The following is a 26340-nucleotide window of genomic DNA, read 5'->3' as shown; positions in this document are numbered from 1 at the left end:
TGGACAGCCTGCCTCAAGCGCGACACACAGGGCGACACAGCCAGGATGGGGGACGAGGTCTACAGGGCGTTGGTTGCTAGGTGAGTTGTCTTGTCGCTATGTCAAAAACTGCACACACACACACACACACACCACACACACACACACACACGCACGCACACACACACACGCGCACGCACGCACATAAACACACACACACACACAGACACGCCCACCAAACCACTTTGGTGCTAAAACTAGTTAAAAAAAAAACAACACTCAAAGCAAGGTACATGCTTTTTCCAGGGTGGGGTTCCGGAACCCCTGGAACCCCCCCCCCCCCTGGGTCCGGCCCTGCACAGACACGCAACCATATTGCTCCTGTCCAACTAACAGCTACTTGAGTTAAACGCGGAGCGCTGTGTCCCCAACTTAATTGCAGGTAGCACTGAGGCAGCAGACAGGTATCACCACTTGTGTCAGTTCGGTCAGCATACGCCCTCTCTTTCTTTCTTCTCTCTCCCAGCCTACCCCCCCCCCCACACACACACACACACACACACACACACACACACACTTTCTCTCACTTCCCCCCTCCCGCCTCCCCTCTTTTGACCTTGGCTTGATTTCTCTTCTTTTTGTTTAAAATCCCGCGACTTTGAATTTTAACTGGAACTTTCATCCTCCCCCCACACCACCCACCTCTCCCCTCACCACCCACCTCCCCCCACACCACCCACCTCTCCCCTCATCACCCACCTCTCCCCACACCACCCACCACTCCCCACACCACCCACCTCTCCCCTCCCCATCTGTCTAAAACAAGCACCTGGAGGTTTGGTGTGTGCTGGCAGGTTCGCCGTGCCGCTGACGACGGTGGAGATGTCGCTGAGCACCCAGCCCCGACTACAGCTGTGGACTGAAGGTCACGTGGTACACGCCGTGGGGGAGGAGCACGGGAGGGACCTGACAAGGATCGCCTTGTTTCCCCGCCAGGTGGAGCTGCTGGAAGACACTCCTGACGACGACGACGACGACGATGTCAGGATCTTGCACGGAGGTCCGGGAACAGCCAAGACGATTTTATTGTTGCTGCGAGGTGTGTCCTGGTCCCGTGACGGGTGTGACACAGTGTTCAACATACAGACACGTCATGACGGCGAGGCTGCTGCCTACCTGGTGTCCCATCAGCTGAGGGAGACTGTGGCCAGGGCAAGGCAAGGCGACACTGTCGCGCAGCCAGTCTTCACCGTGCAACACGTCAACATGGCGCCTTGGTGGGACCAGAGGAACAAGGACTGGACAGAGGAAGGCCGGCTGGCAGTGGCGGCGTGGTGTGATGCACGCAGTGAAGACAGGAAGGTCCACATCATAGCCGATGAAGCGAACGGGTAAGTAGGACGCTGTACACAACACGACCTGTACACAACACGACATGTACACACAACACACAACTCGACCTGTACACACAACACACAACATGACGTTGACACCAAACACACACCACGCCCATATTGCCGGCAGGAATGTTCAATAAAAAGACGCCACGATCTTTTTCCTAACCCAGCCAGCAAGACATTAGCGGCCGATAATCGGCCGAACACCCTTCAAAAAGTCGGGCCGGTGACGTCAAAACATACGACGCGGGTGTTGGCCCGACTAACTTTTGCAAAGAGGCAACGAGGCGGCCGATAGGCGGCCGAACACCTGCACTATGGCGGCACGCATCCGGTCCGATGTTAATCGGCCCGATGACTTGTTTGACCTGCGGTCCGACACCTTGTGCCGACATCGGGAAGATATCGATTTCAGCGGGAAGACATCGGGACGATGTAGGCATAAGGTGTTGGGCCGCAGGTCCAACAAGCCATCGGGCCGATTAACATCGGACCGGATGCGTGCCGCTATAGTACAGGTGTTCGGCCGCCTGTCGGCCGCCTCGTTGCCTCTTTGCAAAAGTTAGTCGGGCCAACACCCGCGTCGTATCTTTTGACGTCACCTGCCCGACTTTTTGAAGGGTGTTCGGCCGACTATCGGCCGCTAATGTCTTGCTGGCTGGGTGCAGCTACAGATACAGCAGTATGTACCACCACCCCTCCCCCTCCCCCACCAAGTGTAACAGTGCAAAATTCACTTACAGCTACAGCAGTATAACCCCCCCTCCCCCCAGTGTTACAGTGGAAAACAAACCTACAGATACAGCAGTATGTACAACCCCCCCCCCCCCCCCAGTGTAACAGTGCAAAACACATCACCAGCTACAGATACAGCAGTATGTAGAACCCCCCGCCCCTACCGCCCTCACTGTAACAGTACAAAACACACCTACAGCTACAGATACAGCCGTATACACCCCCCCCCCCCTCAGTATTACAGTATAAAACACACCTACAGCAACAGATTCAGCAGTATATACAACCCCCCAAGTGTAACAGTGCAAACATTACTTACAGCTACAGCTACAGCAGTATGTACACCTCCCCTCCCCCTTAGTATAGTGCAAAACACACCTACAGCTACAGATACAGCAGTATGTACAACCCCCAACACCCCCACCACTGTAACAGTACAAAACTCATTTACAGCTACAGATTCAGAATTATGTACATCCCCCTCCCCCCGCTGCCACCACTGTAACAGTACAAAACATACCTACCTACAGCTTCAGATACAGCAGTATGTACAACACTCAACCGCCTTCCCCCGTGTAGAGTGCAAAACACACCTAGACCTACAGATACAGCAGTATGTACAACCCCCCCCCCTGTGTGCAAAACACACCTACAGCTACATATATACAGCAGTTTGTTCACCCCCCCCCCTCCCCGCCTACTGTAACAGTACATAACACACGTACAGATACATCAGTATGTACACCCCCCCCCCCCCCCCCAAGTGTAACAGTACAAAACACGCCTACAGCTACAGATAGATCAGTATGTACACCCCCCCCCCCCCAAGTGTTACAATGCAATACCTACAGCTACAGATACATCAGTATGTACACCCCACCCCCCAAGTGTAACAGTGCAAACCACACTTACAGCTACAGATTCAGCAGTATGTACTCCACACCCCCCCCCCCCCCCCCCCCCCCCCCCACCCCCCCGTGTAACAGTGCAAAAATCACTAACAGCTACAGCAGTATACCCCCCCCTCCCCGTACAGCTACAGCAGTATAAACAAGAAGGGCAAAGTCCATACGACTCACATGCTTGACCTTGACCTTTACACTAAACCTAGCAATGACATCATACACTAAGAACTGCTTTACACATTTTTCCTACCAAATTACATGTGACCTTGACCCAAGGTCAAGGTAATCCAAGGTCATGCAACACAGAGCTGTTAATTCAAGACATAGGAAGTACAATGGTGCTTATTGGCTCTTTCTACCATGAGATATGGTCACTTTTAGTGGTTCACTACCTTATTTTGGTCACATTTCATAAAGGTCAAAGTGACCTTGACCATATGTGACCAAATGTGTCTCATGGTGAAAGCATAACATGTGCCCACATAATGTTTAAGTTTGAAACAAATATCTTCCATAGTTCAGGGTCAAGGTCACTTCAAAATATGTATACAATCCAACTTTGAAGAGCTCCTGTGATCTTGACCTTGAAGCAAGGTAAACCAAACTGGTATCAAAAGATGGGGCTTACTTTGCCCTATATATTATATATAGGTGAGGTATTCAATCTCAAAAACTTCAGAGAAAATGGGAAAAATGTGAAAAATAGCTGTTTTTTAGACAACATTTATGGCCCCTGCGACCTTGACCTTGAAGCAAGGTCAAGATGCTATGTATGTTTTTGGGGGCCTTGTCATCATACACCATCTTGCCAAATTTGGTACTGATAGACTGAATAGTGTCCAAGAAATATCCAACGTTAAAGTTTTCCGGACGGACGGACGACTCGGGTGAGTACATAGACTCACTTTTGCTTCGCATGTGAGTCAAAAATCACTAACAGCTACAGCAGTATGTACCCCCCTCCCCGTACAGCTACAGCAGTATATCATGCAGCTACAGATACAGCAGTATGTACCACCCCCCCCCCCCAAGTGTAACAGTGCAAAATTCACTTACAGCTACAGCAGTACAACCCTCCCTCCCCCCAGTGTTACAGTGGAAAACAAACCTACAGATACAGCAGTGTGTACAACCCTCCCCCAATCCAAGTTTAACAGTGTAAAAAAACACCTACAGCTACCGCAGTATGTACCCCCCCCCCCCAACTGTAACAGCACAAATCGCACCTACTGCTACAGATACAGCAGTGTGTTCAACCCCCCCTCCCCCCCCCCCCCCCCAGTGTAACAGTGCAAACCACACCTACAGCTACAGATTATGAGATACAGCAGTATGTACAACCCCCCCCCCCCCCCCCACTGTAACAGTACAAAACTCATTTACAGCTACAGATTTAGAATTATGTACACCCCCCCTCCCCCCGCTGCCACCACTGTAACAGTACAAAACTTCCTTACAGCAGTATGTACAACACTCCACCGCCTTCCCCCGTGTAGAGTGCAAAACACACTTAGAGCTACAGATACAGCAGTATGTTCAACCCCCCCCCCCCCCCCCCTGTGTGCAAAACACACCTACAGCTACAGATACATCAGTATGTACACCCCCCCCCCCCAAGTGTAACAGTACAAAACACGCCTATACAGCTACAGATTCAGCAGTAGGTACACCCCCCCCCTCCCCAGTGTTACTGTGCAAAACACACCTACAGCTACAGATTCAGCAGTATGTACACCCCCCCCCCCCCCAAGTGTGCATCAGTGCAAAACACACCACCAGCTACAGATAGATCAGTATGTACAACCCCCACCCCCCCAAGTGTTACAATGCACACACACCTGCAGCTACAGATACATCAGTATACATACACCCCACCCCCCAAGTGTAACAGTGCAAACCACACTGCTCTACAGATTCAGCAGTATCATGAGTATGTACTCCACCACCCCCCCCCCCCCCACTGTAACAGGACAAAACACACCTACATCTACATATACAGATACAGCAGTATGTATTCCCCCCCCCCTCCCCCCACTGTATAACAGCAAAACTAACATTAAAGCAAAAAAAAACAAAATCACTTACTCGCTGGATCCGTCGGTTGTCATCGAGTTGACGTTAACAGCTTGAACACACCTGTAGGTTTCCATCCGTCCTTGGCTACACAATTTTAACTTGTCAACTATCACCGCCACCACGTGGCACTGGGACCAGCACTCAGATTGAGATCCCGAGGCGACATTCGTCTCGGATAACATATCATCAATGTGCTGTGCAACATTCGCAAGAATGTCTCTTCTTTCGATATTAACTTGAACTAAGAAAACAAATAAACTTCGCTCACGCGGGAAAGTAGCAGCCGGCCATCTTCACACTCAATCTTGTTTACCGTAAGGAAAGCTATTAGAGTATTTCAAGTATATATGATGGCGTATTTTTAAAATGTAAAACTCATGGTTTGAGCTCATGCTGTATTTGATTGCAAATATACAAACAAAACTTACAATTAATTATCCTACTCCTATGTGAAAAAGTCAACAAATATGAATAATTTAGTTTCGCATTTGCAGGGTCATGTCACGCCGTTCCCGACGCTTGAACAGGGGACGTAACAAATGTTAAAATAATGATAATAAATTCAAGTTGTTATCTCCCGTAACTCTGCATATTTTTATCGACAGCAACATTGCGTCGGGCCGATGTCGGGGTTTATTACGTACATTTGCCGAGTTTTACACACAGTCAAAACGTTATCGGCGCAACAACGGTCGTCGACTCCCGACATTTGACGACGTCACCCGACTGAAATCGTCAGTCGGCCGACGAAAGCTTGCTAGCTGGGAATACACAAATGACGTAATTGCATTACGTGTTTTTTTCTGAAAGACAAAACTCGTTTGGAATGTGTGTGAGAATTGATTGGATGTGTATGGACCAGTTACTGGTATGTCTGAGTCTATGATACACCTGAGTTACACACCTGTACCTACCTGCATACCGTTAAAACACCTGTGTGTTGTGTTACAGCCACATCATCTCACACCTGTACCTACCTACATACCTTTAACACACCTGTGTGTTGTGTTACAGCCACATCATCTCACACCTGTACCTACCTACATACCTTTAAAACACATGTGTGTTGTGTTACAGCCACATCATCTCACACCTGTACCTACCTACATACCGTTAAAACACCTGTGTGTTGTGTTACAGCCACATCATCTCACACCTGTACCTACCTACATACCTTTAAACCACCTGTGTGTTGTGTTACAGCCACATCATCTCACACCTGTACCTACCTACATACCGTTAAAACACCTGTGTGTTGTGTTACAGCCACATCATCTCACACCTGTACCTACCTACATACCGTTAAAACACCTGTGTGTTGTGTTACAGCCACATCATCTCACACCTGTACAGGGAGCTGAAAGGTAGAGGGTGTACCGTCAAGCTGTGGGCCGCGGGGGTGAAGCTTAAGATACCTGACGACATGACGCGCTACGTGAGGCAGATCACGGCCCCCCTGCGCTGTCCGCCCTGTGTCGTCAGGGAAGTGGAGCAGGCCAATGGCATGAAGCATGGACGTGTCCCCCGCTACACCAAGCCCCCCGTGAAGCCCCCCTGTGACGGGCCGCCAGTCATCACCATCACGCATTACAAGGAGGACTACAGTGGGGACAGGGAGGGGCACCAGGCTGAAGGTGAAGATGTCCCCTGGCGGTGCGAGGAGTGTGGTCGACGTGTGGCTCACACCCTGCTTCACACCCTGCACCTCGGTCAGTCGGCGTCTCTCTCTCTCTCTCAGTGTATTGCCTTGTCTCTCTCTTCCTCTCAGTGTAGTGCCTTGTCTCTCTCTTCCTCTCAGTGTAGTGCCTTGTCTCTCTCTCTTCCTCTCAGTGTATTGCCTTTCTTTGTCTCTTTCTATACTTCTATATAGCTATTCTGATGGACACGTGGGGGAATTCGGGGGCTGTGATTGGATGGTCTCACACATCCCTTTTCCGATCATCAAAGCATAACGCTACGGAAGTTGGCCATTTTTGCCGATATCCAAACGATATCGGCAATAACAAAGACGCATGGTTCCGGTTTCTTCCACGTGTATAAAGTACACGCATACCTCGCCAGGTTTGTTTCTGTGGCTAGTCGACAGACGATGCCATTTGCTTTGTGTGTGTTTTTGTTGTTGCTTACTGTACATGACATACATTACGTGTAAAATCCAGTTCTTTAAAGTGTAACTAAACAGACATTTTGAAGTGTCAGCTTTACTGAATTGCTTTATGTTTTGTCCAAGTATAGACCTGTAGAAGCGATACTGGACGATTTTTCCAACGTTTACTGTGTTTTCTGATTTACTACGATTTTTTAAAAGTGTTGAACCCATTTCAGATTTACCTGCTTATCTGTTCTTGATTTGATACTTCCAAAGAACAAGTGGTACTTTGAGTTCCGGTTTTATGTTTTAACCAATCAGAATTTGGTTCCTAAATAAAATCGTCTGCTGCCTGTCCCAGCAGAGTCGGCAACAAGCACTGCTTGCCACATGTGTGATGTTACCAACAGAAATAGCCATAAATTGGGCAAGGTAGCAATGTAAATGAATTGGATCTAACTAATGTGCTTGTACTGCATCTCTGGCCTTTGAATTCACTCCAAATGTACTGGCTCAGCGTGAGCGGAAACATCCTGTCGAAGTCGTAAGCACGAGGCTGACTGGGAGATTATTATTCGAAGAGCATGCTGAAATGGATTGTAAGTACAATATATTACATGTTCTCGACATTTCTGTTGATCTTTCTTTAACTTTAATTGTTTCCTTGATTTAAAACCCTGGGGCTTGTATTTTCAGTTTTGATACTAAGCACGTATCTTTACCACAGTATCCGATCACTTCACACTTGAAGTTTGGAATGATGAAGTGGAATTATTTCTGGATCTAATTTATTCCTTGTTCCCCCCCCCCCCCCCCCCCCCCCTCTCGATTCCTTTTTTCGCCACATATGTATTGTCGTGTGAGGGGGTAGATGCGTGTACTGGCTGATTTTTTTTTTTACTTCGGTCAGATACAGATGATTGGAAAAAAAACTTGTCAAGGATTTCAGAATTTAATAGATCTGTTCGAAGTTTTTACGGGATGGGTCCTGTTACAATACAGACTGAATGTGCCCAAGATGAACTTTTGATTAAACATACACACACAAATGAATCTCTTGAGTTTGTTATACGGCGAATGTCCAGTTTCCACCACCACGTCTGTGGTATGTTTTTATACTGTTTGATAGACTGACGTGCATTCTCTCGCAAATGTGCGCGCGTGTGTGTTTGTCTGTGCCTCAGACTTATTAATCAAAGATGATGTTGCACATTGCAGATCTATGCGACAGGAGCAAGTGGACAAGACAGCTACATTTGTCTGAGCGAAGATCCAATGGTAAGCTCGTTTAGCCGAAGACAGCGAGCCTGCGTGCATGCATGCAAGCTTCTATCATGTTCGTGTGAGTGCTGCAGGGCTATTAGACGACTTTTCATTATTCTTGATTTGGAGATCCATGCAGGGTATTAGAAAGTGCAGAATATACACGTTTGAACAAATACGATGTGTGTTTGCTCTGAAAAAAAAGAAAAGACGCAACAAACAAACATTGCATTTGTTTAAAGTATCACAAATATGTATTACCTGTATCTGCATGTTTTGATAATGATGAAGGGTAAATTACTTTGACGTGTGCTTTTTTTTTAACCACACTGATAACGAATGATAGAAACACAGACACACTTAATAACATATCCACAAAAATTGTAACAATAAATGTAAGCTGAACAATGCCTGCAACACATTTCAGGCCTCAGAAGGAAGTAATTATGAGATTCAGACAGAGAGAGAAAGCCCAACACGAAACCAGTTGTGACATTTTTTATTTCATTATGTAATATTAAAAACACGACAACAACGTATTTCCTGTACTTAGTTTCGTGCAATTATGGATTGCAAAGTATGTCTAATTGAGTGGCATAAAGAGGCACAGTTGCATGAAAAACCAACTCGGATCTTGACTAGGATCAGGATTTTACATGGACACAACCTAGAATTTAACATCCTGGGGAGAGGGGGGTACTGCGCCTTTCACATCAAGATGTAAAGATCTATTTTAAATAATACTTATTAGAAGGGAACAAAATCAAACAAACTACAACAATCGTTCTGAGGGGAGAGAATTACCTCTTCCGAAGAAATTACCTCCCTTGCTTTTCTTGTCGTGACTTATGTAGAGTAAAGTGAATAGAAAGTGAATCAGTCAGTAACAAAAAAACCCACAACATTTCTTAAGATCAATGAGGAGTCTTGAAGTATTTGTCAATGTTAATCTTGTATGCATAACAAACAATATATTACGGATTGATAATTAAAGAAAATCGTCTCTTCTACAGGGTTGACCCCCCTAAAAAGGACACCCACAACCATGCAAATTACTTCTGCATCTGTTGAACCAATTATTTTATATATGGTATTCATTAACTTCAGTTTATGTTCTACCTTTCCAGTAAGTGGCAATTTTGTAAATTGAATGGTCCGACTTTTGTGCAATTTTAATTTTTTTCTCCAAATTCGGGGGTCGACTAAACAGAACGAGTTTTGACATTGAGCGGTAGCCATTTTTACCCAATTTAAACCCTTCAGGCTTTTACCTTTTTGATTATTTTGAATGTCTGAGTATGTAAAAACATCCTCTTCAACCCCCAGGCTATCGATGACCTGAAGAAAGCATGCAGTTACAGCTAGGTTCAGGGCAATCCTCAGACACGAAAGCGTTGGTGTCATTGGTGATGCAAAAGTTAGATAATTCAACCTACAAATTTGCCACTTTGTGAACTGCACATGCATAACATTAAGTTTAAGTATGCTGAATATGAAGTTATCCAGTCAATTGGTGTAGAAGTTATAGCATTTCTGTCAGTTAACAGTATTTAAAATCTCTAAAGTAAAATCTGACATATTCGAAAGTTTTGCATAAACACCCAGACAATTTTTACGATACTCTCCTAAGCTTCTCCACTTCTCAGCCCTGTCTTGGAAATGAATTCGAATAGAGGCAGTCAAAATAACTTAGTTTGGAGCACCCATCAATCGGAATAAGCATTAACTTTTGACACAGGAAATATCTTCTACCGAAAGCTCTCCTGGTTTTATTCTACATTTTTCCTGCATAATGGTAACAAATTTAATGATAAATCTAAACAACGAAGTGACTGTGATAAGAATATGAACAAAGTTAAAAAAAACAAAGGATTACTGTAAATGGTTTACGAATCGAAATCTAAACAAATTTTAATGATAAGTAAAATGATAAAAAAAAATTAAAAAAAGGCTAACGTCCTCGCATTTGTCCACAATTATTCCATGTTTAACATGGGAACAGAGGGATAATTGGTCTGAAGAATTTTTAAAAAGGAGGGTACCCTCCTTGGACTATTTGTATGCAATGCCCGCTATAGATGAAAGACTTTTGTGGAAGCCATGGAAGAATGCATCGCTGTTGTGCTGGTTCAGCTTGAGGTCCTGTCCTAGCGAATATCCTGCACACACAAAAACACGACTTTTTAAGCCACTTATGTTGCATTCCGTGACATAGCTTTGTTAAAACCGTGTGCCTGATAATAATGACAGATTTTGTTGATATACATTTTTTTTAAGACACCCCATATAATATTGTTTGACAATCTCTTTCAACATAGTTTACGAATCACCAATGTGTATACAAACGCAAATAACCCGCAGGTCAATAAATTATTTTCCAGAGAGAGAGAGAGAGATAGAGAGGGAGAGAGAGAGAGAGACAGAGATAGAGAGGGAGACTGAAAGAGAGAGAGAAAGAGAGAGACTGAGAGAGAGAGACTGAGAGAGAGAAAGAGAGAGAGAGAGAGAGACACAGAGAGAGAGAGAGAGAGAGAGAGAGAGAGAGAGAGAGAGATTAAAACTAGAAAATGTGTGCTATATAAAACAAGGATAATCACTGTCAAATATTTGCTTGTACCTGCATGGTGTTTACTGCGCTATATATATATATATATACACAACCTGTTTTATTTCTTTCTTTTTTTTTTGGGGGGGGGGGGATGTTTTGTGATGAGGGTTTTTTCAAAGCCTTTACTGCTTTAGTCATTGAATCCACCCGACTTCGATTTATTGTTCAGTGATGGGTAATTGTGTGTCCAACTATGTACGTTAGTGATTGTTCTGGCTTCATACAATGACATTGCATTAATTTTATAAGTGTATGTGTGTGTGTTTCAGGCAAAAGCTGATATTACAGTCCTAGTTGTATGCAGTACCTCTGCTTCTTCGTTCAGGAATCAAAGTATACAACCTAAACCGATTATTTTGTTCAATAATGTTCATCTTACCATCCCGAAGAAGGCAGTAACGTGCCGATACATTGATTATAGATATTAACGTACCTAACCTGGTTACTGGTGTGTTTTCTTTTTATTTCAATAATGTAAATGTGTGACAACTTGCAGAGTACTTGATGTTCAGAGCAATTTTTCTGGCAAAAGACCTTTTATGGATCAAAGAAAACTTTTTTCATGGTGCACAAGTCAATCAATTTGGTTGATAAATAATTTGTGCTGCATTTTCCCTGGTTCCAAAACGTAACATGTCCTTATCTGTCATTGGCATCACATGATTCTCTGCAAGCAGTCTTTTGTGGAAATATGTCATTTAACACTTGCACTTATAGTAGGTGGCTGTGGAACGGTAGACATGCAACGACAACGAACAACAAAAGACAAAGTGTGGAGTACACTCATATTTCTTAACATACGCTAAGTTTCTTTGAGAATGCTCCAAGTGAAAATCAGGGGTTCCTAGGCCTGATATCACAATTAAACAGCTTGTCAGGAATGAATTATCTAAAATACCGACTGTCAGTCAGAAGGCTACTATTTCATTTATACGCATTCGTTATTCTCCTCCGATTCATTCCAACAATAAAAGAAAATACGTGGAGCTCAATATGTTTATATAGCTCACTGGTAAAGCATGTACATTATATCAACGTTCAGGATTCACACACATATACACAATACGCCCAGGGTTCTAGATGAGTAAATTAATGTGTTACCCCATCACCAGAACAGCGTAGTGTAGTTCATCTCTGTTTCTCCATCACCCAGCCGGCGCGGCGACTCCTGGCGTGGTCCGTAAAGTCCGGTTAGTAGATCACGTCGCTCTGCTTCGTGCATCTTCATCTCTTCATGCGTCTGCTTGAATGGTCAAACAAGCTCTCGCGAATTCCATCTTCTGTCTCTGGGAAGACTCCTGTGAAAGTAATTCTTGAGTCAGTATTTCCATAGGCATAACACACACAGCAATTCACTCATCATTCACCCTGGGCTGTAATTACACTCTACATTCAACCACACACACACGAATTCTTAAATAACTACTGTCAATACTAATATCAATTCCCATCCATGTCCGAGTTATTTATCCACACATTAAACAACTATTCAGAATATCCAGATTAAGAACTAGTACAATGAACACTTAAGTTAACATAGCAGCGAATATTAAGAATGCCTATTCATAAACATACAAGTGTTCCTCAGCGAAAACATATCATGAAAAATAGTTTACCTGAGCACGCGAGAAAAGAATCTTCCCCGACTTGCCGCTTACATGTTCAATGGGCAAGTGAAGCTAACAGCTTAGGTGACTGGCGACACAAGTCTAACAGCTCACCTTACAAAAAATGGACATTCAGGTTTTTCACCTGTTGCACGTGAGTGCGTGGAGACTCGGCTCTACAGGTAACAGTACAGGCCCCATAATCATGGTCCAACAGGCATGCGAATCAATAATAATGTTTTTCGCGATACGAGTCTACTTCTGTCAATTAATGCATACTAATAACAGCATCATTTCATCATTAACTAAGTACTCATATTACATAGGCCTACATGTTCATACATAAAACCCATAAATGTCATATCTGACAATGCCCCCCACTTCAAGTAGAAAGCTGCATAAAAGATTTCTCATTTCTTAACTCAATAACACCATACAAATGTTATCATCCATGATAGTACATTGCATTTAACACAATAAGACCCACTCAAAGTGTCGACGTCACTACTTGTATATACAGTACCTATACAAAACAGATCTGACTTCCAGGGCCATTTTCTTCTTGTTCAAAGAGTTTGGTCACAGACTGATCGAGACAACAAATCCGCAAACTGATTGCACTGGCCTGCAATCGGCTGAACAACGAACTTGAACTCCTGAAGAGACAATACCCAACGCATCACACGACTGTTCTTGAGCCTACATGACGCCATGTATGTGAGTGGCCTGTGATCCGTCTGTATGACAAATTCCCGGCAAAGCAGGTAGCGCGAGAACTTTGTGAGTCCCCAAACAATGGCAAGACATTCACGTTCGATGGTAGAGTACCTGGACTCTCGATCAAGCAGTTTTCGACTGGCATAAGCAACAGGATGTAGAAGACCCCCCTTTTCCTGCAGAAGAACTGCACCCAAACCTGTCGAACTTGCATCAGTTCTCACAACGAAATCTTGACTCAGGTCAGGCAAGAGAAGAACAGGGAAGGTAGACAGCACCTCCTGAACAGCTTTCAGCGCAGAATCACATTCTGCCGTCCATGTGATAGTTTTGCCGTGATCGTCTCGGGTTAGATCCGTCAAAGGAGCTGTCAAGGTTGCAAAGTTAGGGACGTATCGCCTGTAGTAACTTAACAACCCCATCAGGGAACGAACCTGCTTCTTTGTCGTTGGCCGATTCACAGACAAAATCTTCTTGACCTTCCCGTCCTCTGGTTTGAGATATCCTCGACCGACAACATGTCCGAGAAACTCCAACTCAGAAAACCCAGCAAACAGTTTGGATGGTCGAGCCGTGAGACGAAATCTCTGCATCTTGCTCAGAACAGCCCGAACCTGCTTCACGTGGTCTGACCATGTTTGCGTAGCAATGAGAATGTCATCGTAAAAGTTGACTGCTGAGTTCTCTGCTAGATTTAGCTTCCGCATCATCCGAGCAAAAGTTGCTGGAGCTGAGACCAGTCCAAATGGCATTTTAACCCATTGGAACAACCCAAGAGGAGTTTGGAAAGCTGTTTTATGTCTATCTTCCGGCTTGATCGGAATCTGCCAATAGCCTTTTGCAAGGTCAATCTTCGTGTAGAAGTTTGCTCCAGCAAGACTACAAAACAACTCATCCGGGTCAGGGATCGGCTCGGCATCAAAATGCGTGATCTTGTTCAAGGCGCGGAAATCAATGCAAAAACGAACTGATCCGTCTCTTTTCGCCACCAAGACAATAGGCGAAGAGTACGCAGATTTCGAAGGTTCTATGACGCCTAAATCCAGCATGGATTTGATCTCCTTCTCAACTGTCTGTCTAGACGCAAACGGCAACGGGTATGGTTTCCTATATACAGGACAATCGCTTGTCAAAGGGATGACGTGGTCATCCACATCTTTTGTAACTCCCGGCTTGTCTGTAAGAAGTTCAGAAAATTCCTGAAAAACGGTTTCCAGTTCAGTACGTCCTGAATGAGAAAGATCATCAGAGTAGTGAACATCTTTGACAGATTCACCCGTAACTGCAGGAATTGTCGGCAAGACAACCTCATCCTCGATTTCAGGAGACAACACAGCGACAGCACAAACAGGATCCAAGACGTGATCCGAACACGCATCTGCCTTCTGATCAGAGTCAGACATCAACGTTGAGAATTCCTGGTCATCAGGAACTGGACCAGTTCTTAACTCTCTTCCCACAGCAACAGCTGCTGTCAAAACTCGTCTCTCATACTTCTTCAGCATGTTGACGTGAAACACCTTGTGTTTGCCGTTGAGGTCAATGCGGTAGTCAACAGGGCTAACCACCTCCATCACTTTGAATGGACCTTTCCAGCACATGAGAAGCTTGTTGCTGTCAGCAGTTAAGAGTACAAGAACTTCATCCCCAGGTACAAAAGTACGAAGTTTGGCCTTCCTGTCATGGTAATGTTTGTGAATACGAGCAGCATCACGAACATTCGATTGTGCTAGAGCACACGTATCAGCGATTCTGTTCTTCAAATCGAAGACATACTGATATAGAGGTTTGGCTTCATCTCCATCAGTCCTCCCTGTCCATGAGTCCGCTAAGATAGACATTGGGCCTCTCGGAGTGCGCCCAAAGAGGAGCTCATAGGGAGAAAACCCTGCACTGACATTTGGAAGTTCACGATGCGCAAACAGGAGTGCAGGAACGTATCTGTCCCAGTCAGTTGGGCGCTCCTGGACAACCTTCTGCAACATGCTCTTCAGAGTTCCGTTGAATCGTTCGACTAACCCATTTGCTTGAGCATGGTAAGGAGAAGTGTGGATCGACTTGATTGCCAAAATCTGTATATCTCCATCATGAGATCAGAAACAAACTGCGTTCCACAGTCAGAGACAATGACCTGAGGACAGCCCATCCTCGAAAAAACTGAAAACAGTGCTTCAGCAACAGAAACAGTATCAATCTGCTTCAATGGAATTGCTTCGGGGAAACGAGTCGCTGTATCCACTATCGTCAGAATGTACCGGAATCCAGTCGAAGATACAGGTTTAAAAGGACCGACCAAGTCAATACAGATCTTCTTGAAAGGAACGTCGATAAGCGGCATCTTCTGAAGAGGAGCAGCGGAAACGCGACCCTTGGAAGACGTCTTCTGACACACATCGCACGTTCTACAATACTTGCCTACGTCACGCCTGACGCCTGGCCAAAAAAATTGGGTCAAGATCCTCTTTAACGTTCTTCTGGTACCGAAGTGACCCGACATGAGAGCGTCATGGGCGGTATGGAGAACTTGTTCTCTCAAAGAAGTAGGGACAACAACTTGAAAGACGACCTCAGTCTTTTCACAAAACGCTCTGTGAAGTAACCCATCTTTCATGATGAAGTAAGGTTTGCTCTGATCTGAGACCTGCGATTCCTTCTGAACTTGCTCGAAGCACTTCTTAAGTGATTCATCTTTGGTTTGCATATCAGCTAACTTCTCAGGAGTTACATCAGTAAAAACACAAGGTACCGATTTTAACGGTCTCACTGAACCTTTGGCTTTCTCCGTTTGTAGCCTGGTAGTCACTAGTCCGACAGCGTCTGGAACAATAGAGCCCACACATCCCCCAGATACTGAAACAACACCTGGTAGGTTCCATAAAATAAGATCTGCCACAGGATCGTCAATGACACAACACGTCAGAGCACCTGCAAAATAAGGCGAGTCCACAACCACTTCAGCCAAGGGAAATGTCTCAATGTGTCCCCCAAAAGACCGACAACGCTGCCCCTGCCCTGTGAACTGATCATCCCTAACTAAAGCCCGTTTCACACCAGCAGTAGTGCATCCTGTGTCCCGCAAGATTGTCCCTGAAAAACCATTGATGGTTCCTATTTCCAGATGTAGGCCAGGTTGTCCCTCTGAAACAAGAACGTGTTCGCTAACAGCGGAGCTAAATGTTTCAGCACAGTTTTTAGACGAAGCACACTGGTTCGCCCAATGACCTTGACCCCCACATATCCTACAGACATCACTCTGTTTAATGGTCCCTCTACGTGCACCCCTGCGTTGTCCTCGACCTGTACCCGAAGAACCTCGGCCTCCTCGATAACCTCGAGAACCACTGCCCCCGTTGTTAAACCCTGTTGAATCTGCAACTCCAACTCCAGCTGAAAATATAGAAACATCTGATTTCCGTGCTAAGGTTTTGTTGGGATGAGCTTCACGGTAAAGTTCAGCTGCTTCACATAACGCAGCTACGTCACCCAGCTGACGTTCCCTCAAGAACACGGCCAAATCCTTTGTACAACTCTGAAGTATCTGTTCACGCAGAAACAAGTCCTGTAAACCTTCGGCAGTGTTTGTTGGAAACACCAGACAACTCAGTCCATCGGTTGAGCAAATGACGACAGCGTGTTAAAAACGCTAAAAATGACTCTCCCATCTCGGGACGAACAGCTCTGAAACGCTCTCTGAAACCTTCCTCTGTGCATTGGAACTTACGAAGAAGATGAGACTTCAATACATCCCACGAAAGGGTTTGTTCTCCTGAAATTGAATGATAAAGCGACAAGGCACTACCTTTCAATAAAGCAGCCAAGTAGACAGGCCATTTACCCTTATCCCAGCCGCATGCCGAAGCGTGTGTTTCAAACCGAAACAAAAATGCATCAATGTCGTCTTTGTTTTCATCGAACATAGGCAATTTTGGATGAAAAGGTCCAGAACTGTTTGACTGACTAACTTTACCGTCTGATCTCTCCTTTTTCACCCTTTCCGTTTCGAGATCTAACTCGCTTTGCCTAGTCTGCTCTTTTTCTTTTTCAACTTCTAGTCTCTCTTTTTCGACTTCTAGTTTGGCAAGCTCCTTTTCTGTCTCTCGCTTTTCATTCTCTTTTTCAACTTCTAGTCGAGCACTTTCTGCCTCTCTTTTTTCTTTCCGTTCATCTCTAGCAATGTTTTGCTGTTCACGGACAAAACCGGTTAAGTCTTTGTCTTTAAGACCTAGCTCTTTCCCACGAGACATCCACAAATCCCAATCGTCACTCATGGTGATAATATATACAAAATCACAACACTGTAAAAGTTACTTTATGAAAACACATCACTACTGTAACAACATTCTTCACAAAATGCGTGCCTACAGATATGCTTACACACGTTGTCAAGCAAACAACATACAATGAAAAAATCTTCAAAAAGTGTGCGTTAACAGTCTACAATCTGTTAAAGACACATACACTGGAGAAAACGGGGTCACCAATTGTCAGGAATGAATTATCTAAAATACCGACTGTCAGTCAGAAGGCTACTATTTCATTTATACGCATTCGTTATTCTCCTCCGATTCATTCCAACAATAAAAGAAAATACGTGGAGCTCAATATGTTTATATAGCTCACTGGTAAAGCATGTACATTATATCAACGTTCAGGATTCACACACATATACACAATACGCCCAGGGTTCTAGATGAGTAAATTAATGTGTTACCCCATCACCAGAACAGCGTAGTGTAGTTCATCTCTGTTTCTCCATCACCCAGCCGGCGCGGCGACTCCTGGCGTGGTCCGTAAAGTCCGGTTAGTAGATCACGTCGCTCTGCTTCGTGCATCTTCATCTCTTCATGCGTCTGCTTGAATGGTCAAACAAGCTCTCGCGAATTCCATCTTCTGTCTCTGGGAAGACTCCTGTGAAAGTAACATTGACCTGAAGGTCATGTGTCAGTGTTTATTCAATGTGGAATATAAATGAATAAAGAGGCCCCCACGCTTTGTATCCCAAAATTCGTACTTCACGTGTTGTAACTGTGAGTGTGTGTGTGTGTCTGTGTGTGTGTCTGTGTGTGTGTCTGTGTGTGGGTCTGTGTGAGTGATTGTGTGTGTGCGTGCATGTGTGGATGGGTGTGCGTCTGTGTGTGTGCGTGTGGGTGTGGGAGCTGAGGCGAGGGGGAGGGGTTATTGAGTATCGTAGCAGCTAAGTGAAAATTTGTAAAATTGCAGTTTAGCTGTAAGAGTTATCACGGTCAGAGGAAGGGGGGGGGGGGGGTAAGATCTAGGGCAGAGGGATGGGAACGGAAGAATTAGGTAATCTGACAGTTGACGGCTAGCAGGGGTAGCGGCGGGGAGGGGAGGGCAGGTAGAGTGCGGATGGTGGGTATGCGTGGGCGTGAGAAAGTGGTCACTGAGGAAGGGAGGGTGAAACTCTGGAACTGGAGGGAACTGAGGGTTAGTGGTTAGGTCACTCAGTCGCCAGCCGCGCTACAGCAAAGCAGCAATTTCAATTCGAACCCACCACCTTCCCCATCACCTCCTTTGTACAGGTGTCGCAATATCTGCCGCGAAGTCTGCTGCATTATGGTTAGCTTTTTATTGCATGTCTTAAATACTCTAAACAGGAGACTTAGGTCTCGAATGTACTCATTATATATTTGGTTTTGGGGGCTCTATTCGGTGTTCTTTTGGTTGTGAAATAGATATGTGATTCGTATGTACATGTATTCATAATTAATGAACTGTTTCTGACAGCTTCATGTTTTGTCTTGTATGTTTTTATGTTCCATTTTGGCAAATGTCTTGGGTAAACATTGACCTGAAGGTCATGTGTCAGTGTTTATTCAATGTGGAATATAAATGAATAAAGAGGCCCCCATGCTTTGTATCCCAAAATTCGTACTTCACGTGTTGTAACTGTGAGTGTGTGTGTGTGTGTGTGTGTGTCTGTGTGTGTGTGTGTGTGTGTGTGTGTGTGTGTGTGTGTGTCTGTGTGTGGGTCTGTGTGAGTGATTGTGTGTGTGTGTGTGTGTGTGTGTGTGAGCGTGCATGCTTGCGTGCATGTGTGGCCCGTGCGTCTGTGTGTGTGCGTGTGGGTGTGGGAGCTGAGGCGAGGGGGAGGGGTTATTGAGTATCGTAGCAGCTAAACAGAATTTAATGTCAGAATAGCATATAAACGCTATTGTGCTTTCATCGTAGCAATAGGGTCCGATATTTAGACTCGAACAAGTATAATGCGACTCGTCTTCGACTCGTCGGTATGGCATTCCGTTTGTCAAATAATGATTTGGATACTTTTTCATGTTTTTTTCACCAGTTTTAGCTAAATAATCATTATTTAGAAGCTCATGTGCTAAATAAGTAATTGTTTATAAACAATGTAAAACAATTCTAAATAATCTTTTGTTTACGTAAACCATTCATTATTTACCTAAACAATTCATTGTTTACGTAAATAATTCATTGTTTACGTAAATAATGATTTATTTACGTAAACAATATATTATTTAGACTTATATTACATTGTTTATAAACAATCAGCAATGTTGCTAAATAAATCATTATTTACGTAAACAATGAATTATTTACGTAAACAATGAATTGTTTAGCCAACACATTTTCCATTATTTAGGGGTTTCTAGGATTCGCTTCTGAACTAAGTTTTATGTCTTTCAGTGATTACTATAATTGAATACAAGGTCTCTCCACACACTCTTATCTTAAAATAGCTGTTGTTTGGATATTATTTTGTTTATTTTACAAGCCGAGTACGAAAATAACTGATCTCAAACACAGTCAAAGGTCAAGGTCAATTAAGGTGTTTCCCTGCCGGGAGTGTTTAGTGTTTGCATTTTCTTGCTTGAAGTTGTTCAAACACAGTTTTTCCCCTTATGTACTCTGTTCTGTTTATGTCCCAACAACATGCCTGTCTTTCCATTTCTCTTCCTTTCATCGTTTCATTTCAAAGAGAAAAGTAAAAACAGCTGTGAACCGTTGAAAAACGGGAAACAATGCCTCCGACAACTGTTTAATCAAATCTTCACACCGTGGATTGCCATACATGTAGCTCCGAGAAGAATCTGGAGTGACTTCCCTTGCCTCATGCAAAAACAGCGACCGGGCGAGAAGCGAAAATATTCTGAGCGATTGTTACCATAGGAGAGGCGGCGATACCACCAGAAGATTTTGGAGATTGACGGGAATGATCCGTATGATATTCCAACCAGGTGCTGGTCAGCAAATCCGGACGATCTGCCAGAGCTGAGTTACATCAACATCGTAAATTATTTTGTGCCTGGCAAGAGTGCATGACACATGTGAGCAGCTGAAAGCTTACACAAGTTTGGATTCCTACCGACTTTTTGTCTCTGGCTGGGTGAGGGATGTCAAGTGCTACAGCCCTGACGGCTGTCAGAACTCTGTCATTTCTGCAAAGGTAAGAATGTGCTTTCAGTTTATAATGAATGAATGTGAGTGTTCTCTGTCTTGTGTTGCAGATATATATCACAAGTTGCAGTTCAGGATATTGTGTTGAGGCTTTGTCTTTGATATATTCTTCGCTTCAGTTTGAATTCTGGACTTCGACAAAAGCTGTAGATAGTCTTGAATATATTTATATTTTGAAATAGCTTGCAAAATATTATATTTATAATGAGCTTCATGTTCATATTCAGTTAAAAATCTGTTGTTTACTTTTCATTGTTAAGGTTATTAATAGTAAAGCACATTATGTGCGCCTTAGAGTTATATTCATTCGATTGACCTAGCTGAATGCTAATTTGTGCGACCTTCAATTTATGTTTCAGATTCTTCATTCACAACGCCTTAATGAACCAGCCCTTTCTCCTTGGATCATCGCCACTTCTGATGGCAACATACTGGCAGCACACTGACTGTACCTGCATGGCCGGAGTTGGAGAAACCTGCACACACGTCCCTTCACCTTCAAGGAGTCAGCTGTTGAGTGTGCTGTGGCAGACCGCCATTTCTGTTTGGAATCTAACAGTGAGGGGATGCTTTGTCTGCACAAAAACCACCCATATTTAGTCAAGTACAGTGCGAGATTGTTATGACCAGTTCCTCCTACTGCGATTTCATGGTGTGGACTACTGTGGATAAAGTTATTGTCCGAGTATTGCCTGACTGTGATTTTTGGGCAATGTGTGTGGAGAAAGCTTTGAAAGTGTTCAGACTCGCAGTTCTTCCACAGCTAGTTGGAAACTGGCTGGACAGAGAAGCTGAGCCTCTACAAGCAGTGGATGTGAACCAGGAGCAGCTGCAAACACCAGCCGTGAAACGCAGCAAGAAACAGTGACAATGCCAGACTCGCTTGCTCATGTGTGTGGGAAAACAAACATCATGTATGACTGTACACACAGAAAATGGCAGTAGTAAAGTTGTAGAGAGGGAGAGAAAAGAGAGCATGTAATGTTTTAAATCACAGTTCACACTCACAGAGAAGTCATTAATTGTTCCATTCTTGTTTCATTTTATTCTTGAAGTAAAATCATGCACAGATGTAGGCATACATTTTGTTTAGGATCACCGACCACAATACAAAATCAAGTGCTACAAGTATAAATTATGATGCATACAGATTACAGGACCTTATTTTGTGATTGTTTTACATCCACTGCTGTGAATAACAAAGAATCATGAGCAGTTTGATTATCAACTTATTCAGCCAGGTATATTGTTCATTCTCCTTGTTCAATGTTTCCAGTGACACGGATTGGCTGCTTGATTTAGGGAACAAATAAGAGTGTGTGGTCCAGCGTAGTTCTGCATCAGTACAGTCAAGTAATACAGTGTTTAAATTGGCAGTGGAACTGAAAGTTAGTTTCTATTATCAACTAGTTCTGTTTTGATGACAACAAAATTGAACACACTTATTTCTGCAAAAAAGTGCACAGGTCTATTTATCATAATAAATAGTTAATGACTCACATGCCCACAGTATGTTATTTCAATTTTGAACATTTAGTGAAAGTGTTCTTCTCTTCACTTTGGCTTCATACCTGCAATACTGGTAGTGGTATGTTCAGTGTTGCTTGCAGTTGCATGTTATTGGTAGTTTAAATGTGTGCTCGCATTTCAAGTGTGGGCCATTTAATTTTTCAATGCTCCTTATCTTGTTTCCTGTGTAGAGCTATTTTGAGGTTAATCAGCATAATTCAACCTTTGTCAGTTGTGTCAATACATGTGTAACCGTGTGCCAATCTACTTTCCTCTCTCGTACTGAACTCAAATTCTAAAGCAGACAACACAAGTTATATTACCCAGGTTCTTTTATTCCATACGATGAAATGGGGAAAATGTGGGATAACGGGGGTTTATTTTCAAATACAACACTTTCACTGTATAGGACTAAACAACTTCAAAAAAAACAATATTCTCACTCTTCATTCTAAAACTACATTCTTCCCTTAAAGATACCCTTTAAAACACACCAAATCCTTTCCCCAAACTACACTCTACTCTAAATCTTCACTCTCAACTTTAATCCAAAAAAAACCACAATGAGACTCTAATCTAAAACAAACGAAATCTAAAAGAACAACCTAAAAAAACAATTCTTTAAAAAAACCAAATCTACAAAAACTCTAACAAAATCTGACCAAAATCTCTCCACTAAATCTAACTACTCTTCACTAACAAAACCTAGTCTATAAAAACAAATCTACGCCCCACTAAAAAAAGAAAAAGACCTAACTAAACCAGAACAGACCTAACTAAACCAACCAGACCTAACTAAACCCAACAGACCTAACTAAACCCAGACCTAACTAAACCAACCAGACCTAACTAAACCCAGACTTAACTAAACCCCGTCTACGAAAACCCAGCTAAAAACCTCCCATCTAAAAAAGACCCGTCTAAAAAGAACCCCGTCGCACACTCGGCCATCCTGCAAAGCACAAAATGCACGCCGTAAGCATACGTAAACAAATCAACAATTTCAACTACCACAAACTAACTCGTTGAACAACAAAACACATCATTCCTACCAAATAACATGCCTACAATACCGTTCTCTCAAACGACGGTCTTCTAAAGCATTCACACTCAAAAATCTTCCCAACCATCCCAACTCACAAAACAATCTACTTGAACATTCAAATAAATCCTCCCCCCAAGCAGCATACTATTCTTCTCACCGCCTACCCATTTACAGAAAGAAAATTGTTTTAACCTACCAGCAAAAGAATCCTCACATCCCGGAAAGATTTTCGGCCGTGACAAACATGTCACACAATCGCATTAAAAACACACCGCACCAAATACATGTCTTCTTCCCTCAAATATTCCAAGCAAAAGCACAGTTTTAGCGTCCACATCCTGCACGCCGGTGTCACAAGATTAACCCATTCAACTCGAGGGGTGTCAGGCAGCTCCACTTTCTTTAGCCAGTGCCTAACGTAACCTTCAACTATTCAACTTTACATCGCGGCGGAGGGAAAAAGGGAGATGGAATAAAGCCACCTGTCAATTGTTTCTTGTTCACAAAAACATTAATCACAAAATTTACTCCAGAGGCTTGTACTAAAAAAACAATCGTTTTACCTATGCAAATTTTAGAATCGGCTATTCCGCGAGACCAATTCAATAGAAATGAAACTCAGTCTCGGAAACCTTAATGGATCCCCGATAGTACAGAGGTACCACGAGTTCACACGGATGCACACAAGTGCATGTGTACCGTAACTCGTTCCCAAGCTCACATCCTCCCCAACTTAGACTGTCGTCTCCTGGCGACATGCCAGAATCAGAAAAATTCAAAAAAATATTTAACCTCCCAAGAACATAATATTCTCCATCCTCAAATCATTTCAAAAACTTTCACACAAAAACAACCATCAACTGACTAATACAATATTTCTCTAAAACTAATAGGTTCTGAAATACAAATTTCACATAATCCTTCCAGTGCCAATAATCCTATCTCCTGTCGACATCCAACTCACACAAGTTGACAAAAAATCACAACTCATCTTTAACAGAGGCAGTTCCATGGTTCACTTTACAAAGAATTATGTTCACCACTTGCCAGATAACCAATAATGATAATCTTTACGACTTATCAAATATTTTATCTCTCTTGAGCATACATCAGAACAAAATGTTGACAATCTTTACGATTTATCAAAGCATCTGATCTCTCTTGAGCATACATCAGAACAAAATACTGACAACCTTTACGATTTATCAATGCATGTCCCCTCTTTGTATCCCAACTGTACTTGGCAACACAATCTTCTAATCAACTAACAAAATGACCACTTGCCAAGGCAATGAAAAAACTGGAAGTCCTTAAAACTCACCCAGAATATCAAACCTTTAGTCAAAAATCAGCAATAACCTAATGTCACTCATCACAATTAAACCATTCAACAGGAGTATTCATAGGCAACCATACAATCCTTCAGAATCTATTTCAAAAATCCACTAATATTAATTCTAATAAACAAAACCAATATACACACTGTCTTCAAACAAAGACATCAGTAAGCGCCAGAACTCAAATTCTAAAAAATACCACCAAGAAAATAGAAAGCGAGAGCAGAGGAGACAGTAAAGGTGAGAGCGGAAAAAACAGTAAAGACAAACCAAACGATAGCAGAGAGCAACAAGGAAGAAAAAGGTCATCTAATCCCTTACAGGTAGCATACTTTGCTCCTGAGGCGTACGAGGCTGGAGACGCCATTATTCAAACCAAAGAATCCCTAAAAAAACAGTGCAGCCAAGAGAATTAGAAACTGGGAGCGTAGAAGACAGTAAAGACAAACCAAACGATAGCAGAGAGCAAAAAGGAAGAAAAAGGTCATTCATCCCTGCTGTCATGAGTCGTTGGAAAGTAGCGGGAGCGGAACAGAGTCCGAATGGCATACGCTTGAACTCAAATAACCCAAATGGTGTAATGAAAGCAGTCTTTTGTCTGTCCTCCTCGTCCATTGCTATCTGATGATACCCTGAAGCAAGATCCAATGTGGAAAAGTAGTTCGCTCCCTTCAATGCATCCAAAGACTCGTCAATCCTTGGCAGTGGAAATGCATCACGTCTCGTCTTCGCATTCAGCTTGCGATAGTCCACACACATGCGCAATTCTCCGTTCTTCTTCCGCACTAAAACTATAGGCGAAGCAAAAGGGCTAGTACTGGGCTGTATAATGTCTTTCTCTAACAAGTCTTGAATGTGTTTTCTAACCTCTTCAAGTTGTGTTGGGGGAATGCGACGGTATGTCTGACTTACTGGAACATCGTCCAGCAAAGGAACTTTGTGCTTAATTAGGTCAGAATAACCTACATCCAGATCATCTTTGACCCATGTTTCTGGAAACTCACAATACAAATCATGCAACTGTTTGCGTTCCTCCTCATTACTTGCTGCGCCCAACAGACTCTCGGGAACCTTCAAGTCTGACACATCACTCTCTGCAGATATCGTATCACACGACACCACAACCTTCCCAGCAATCTCCTCTGCCTTCACCCCTGGCGAAACAACGCTATGAACTGCATGAACCGTGCCAACCGGAGTTCGCTCTGTCAAAAAGACATCTTCATCACTCAGATTAACGATCTGGACGTTCCACGGACCTTTTCCCTTTACCAGAGTCTGGGCTAGTAAACACTTCTCCCGGGTTGGACCCTCTAATGCCTCTATGACGTACTCGCCCTGTTCTGTCACCTTCTTTCCATACCCTCCACTCAAACAAACAGTGGAAATTGAGCGAGCGGACATGTGTATGCCGCCCTTTGGCACCCTCACCAACCCCACACAAGCTGGAGTGTCTACCGTTATGTCTGCCACTCTAATATTCACAGGCCCATGATCTCTCACGTCACGGATGACGTTCATGCCGAGTATGACTCGCGGCTCGCAACCCTCCGAATCAGAAACTTCCTTTTGAACAAGGATGACCCTTTCGGGAATAACTTGTTCCCCAACCTTAACGTCCAGTATAGTGTAGCCT

The 26340-nt window shown here is 43.6% G+C and overlaps 1 protein-coding gene and 1 long non-coding RNA gene across 2 annotated transcripts in view; one reads left to right on the top strand and one right to left on the bottom strand.

Annotated features, from left to right (window-relative positions):
• Positions 1 to 796: 796 nt before the first annotated feature.
• Positions 797 to 26340, top strand: part of LOC138951230 (uncharacterized) — a 38453-nt gene continuing 12909 nt past the window's right edge. Inside the window, exons 1-2 of the mRNA XM_070322887.1 lie at positions 797 to 1370; positions 6422 to 6801. Of these exons, the coding sequence (XP_070178988.1) occupies positions 862 to 1370; positions 6422 to 6801 (889 nt within the window). The 5' untranslated portion in view covers positions 797 to 861. The remainder of the gene's footprint in view (positions 1371 to 6421; positions 6802 to 26340) is intronic.
• On the bottom strand, positions 12035 to 18290 carry LOC138951228 (uncharacterized). The gene is made up of 2 exons (XR_011451058.1): positions 18088 to 18290; positions 12035 to 12350 (listed from the first exon to the last, which is right to left on the bottom strand). It is a non-coding gene; the product is annotated as an uncharacterized lncRNA (long non-coding RNA).

This window comes from Littorina saxatilis, linkage group LG16, assembly GCF_037325665.1.
Source record: "Littorina saxatilis isolate snail1 linkage group LG16, US_GU_Lsax_2.0, whole genome shotgun sequence".
NCBI lineage: Eukaryota > Metazoa > Mollusca > Gastropoda > Littorinimorpha > Littorinidae > Littorina > Littorina saxatilis.
This window is presented reverse-complemented; position numbering and strand designations above follow the sequence as displayed.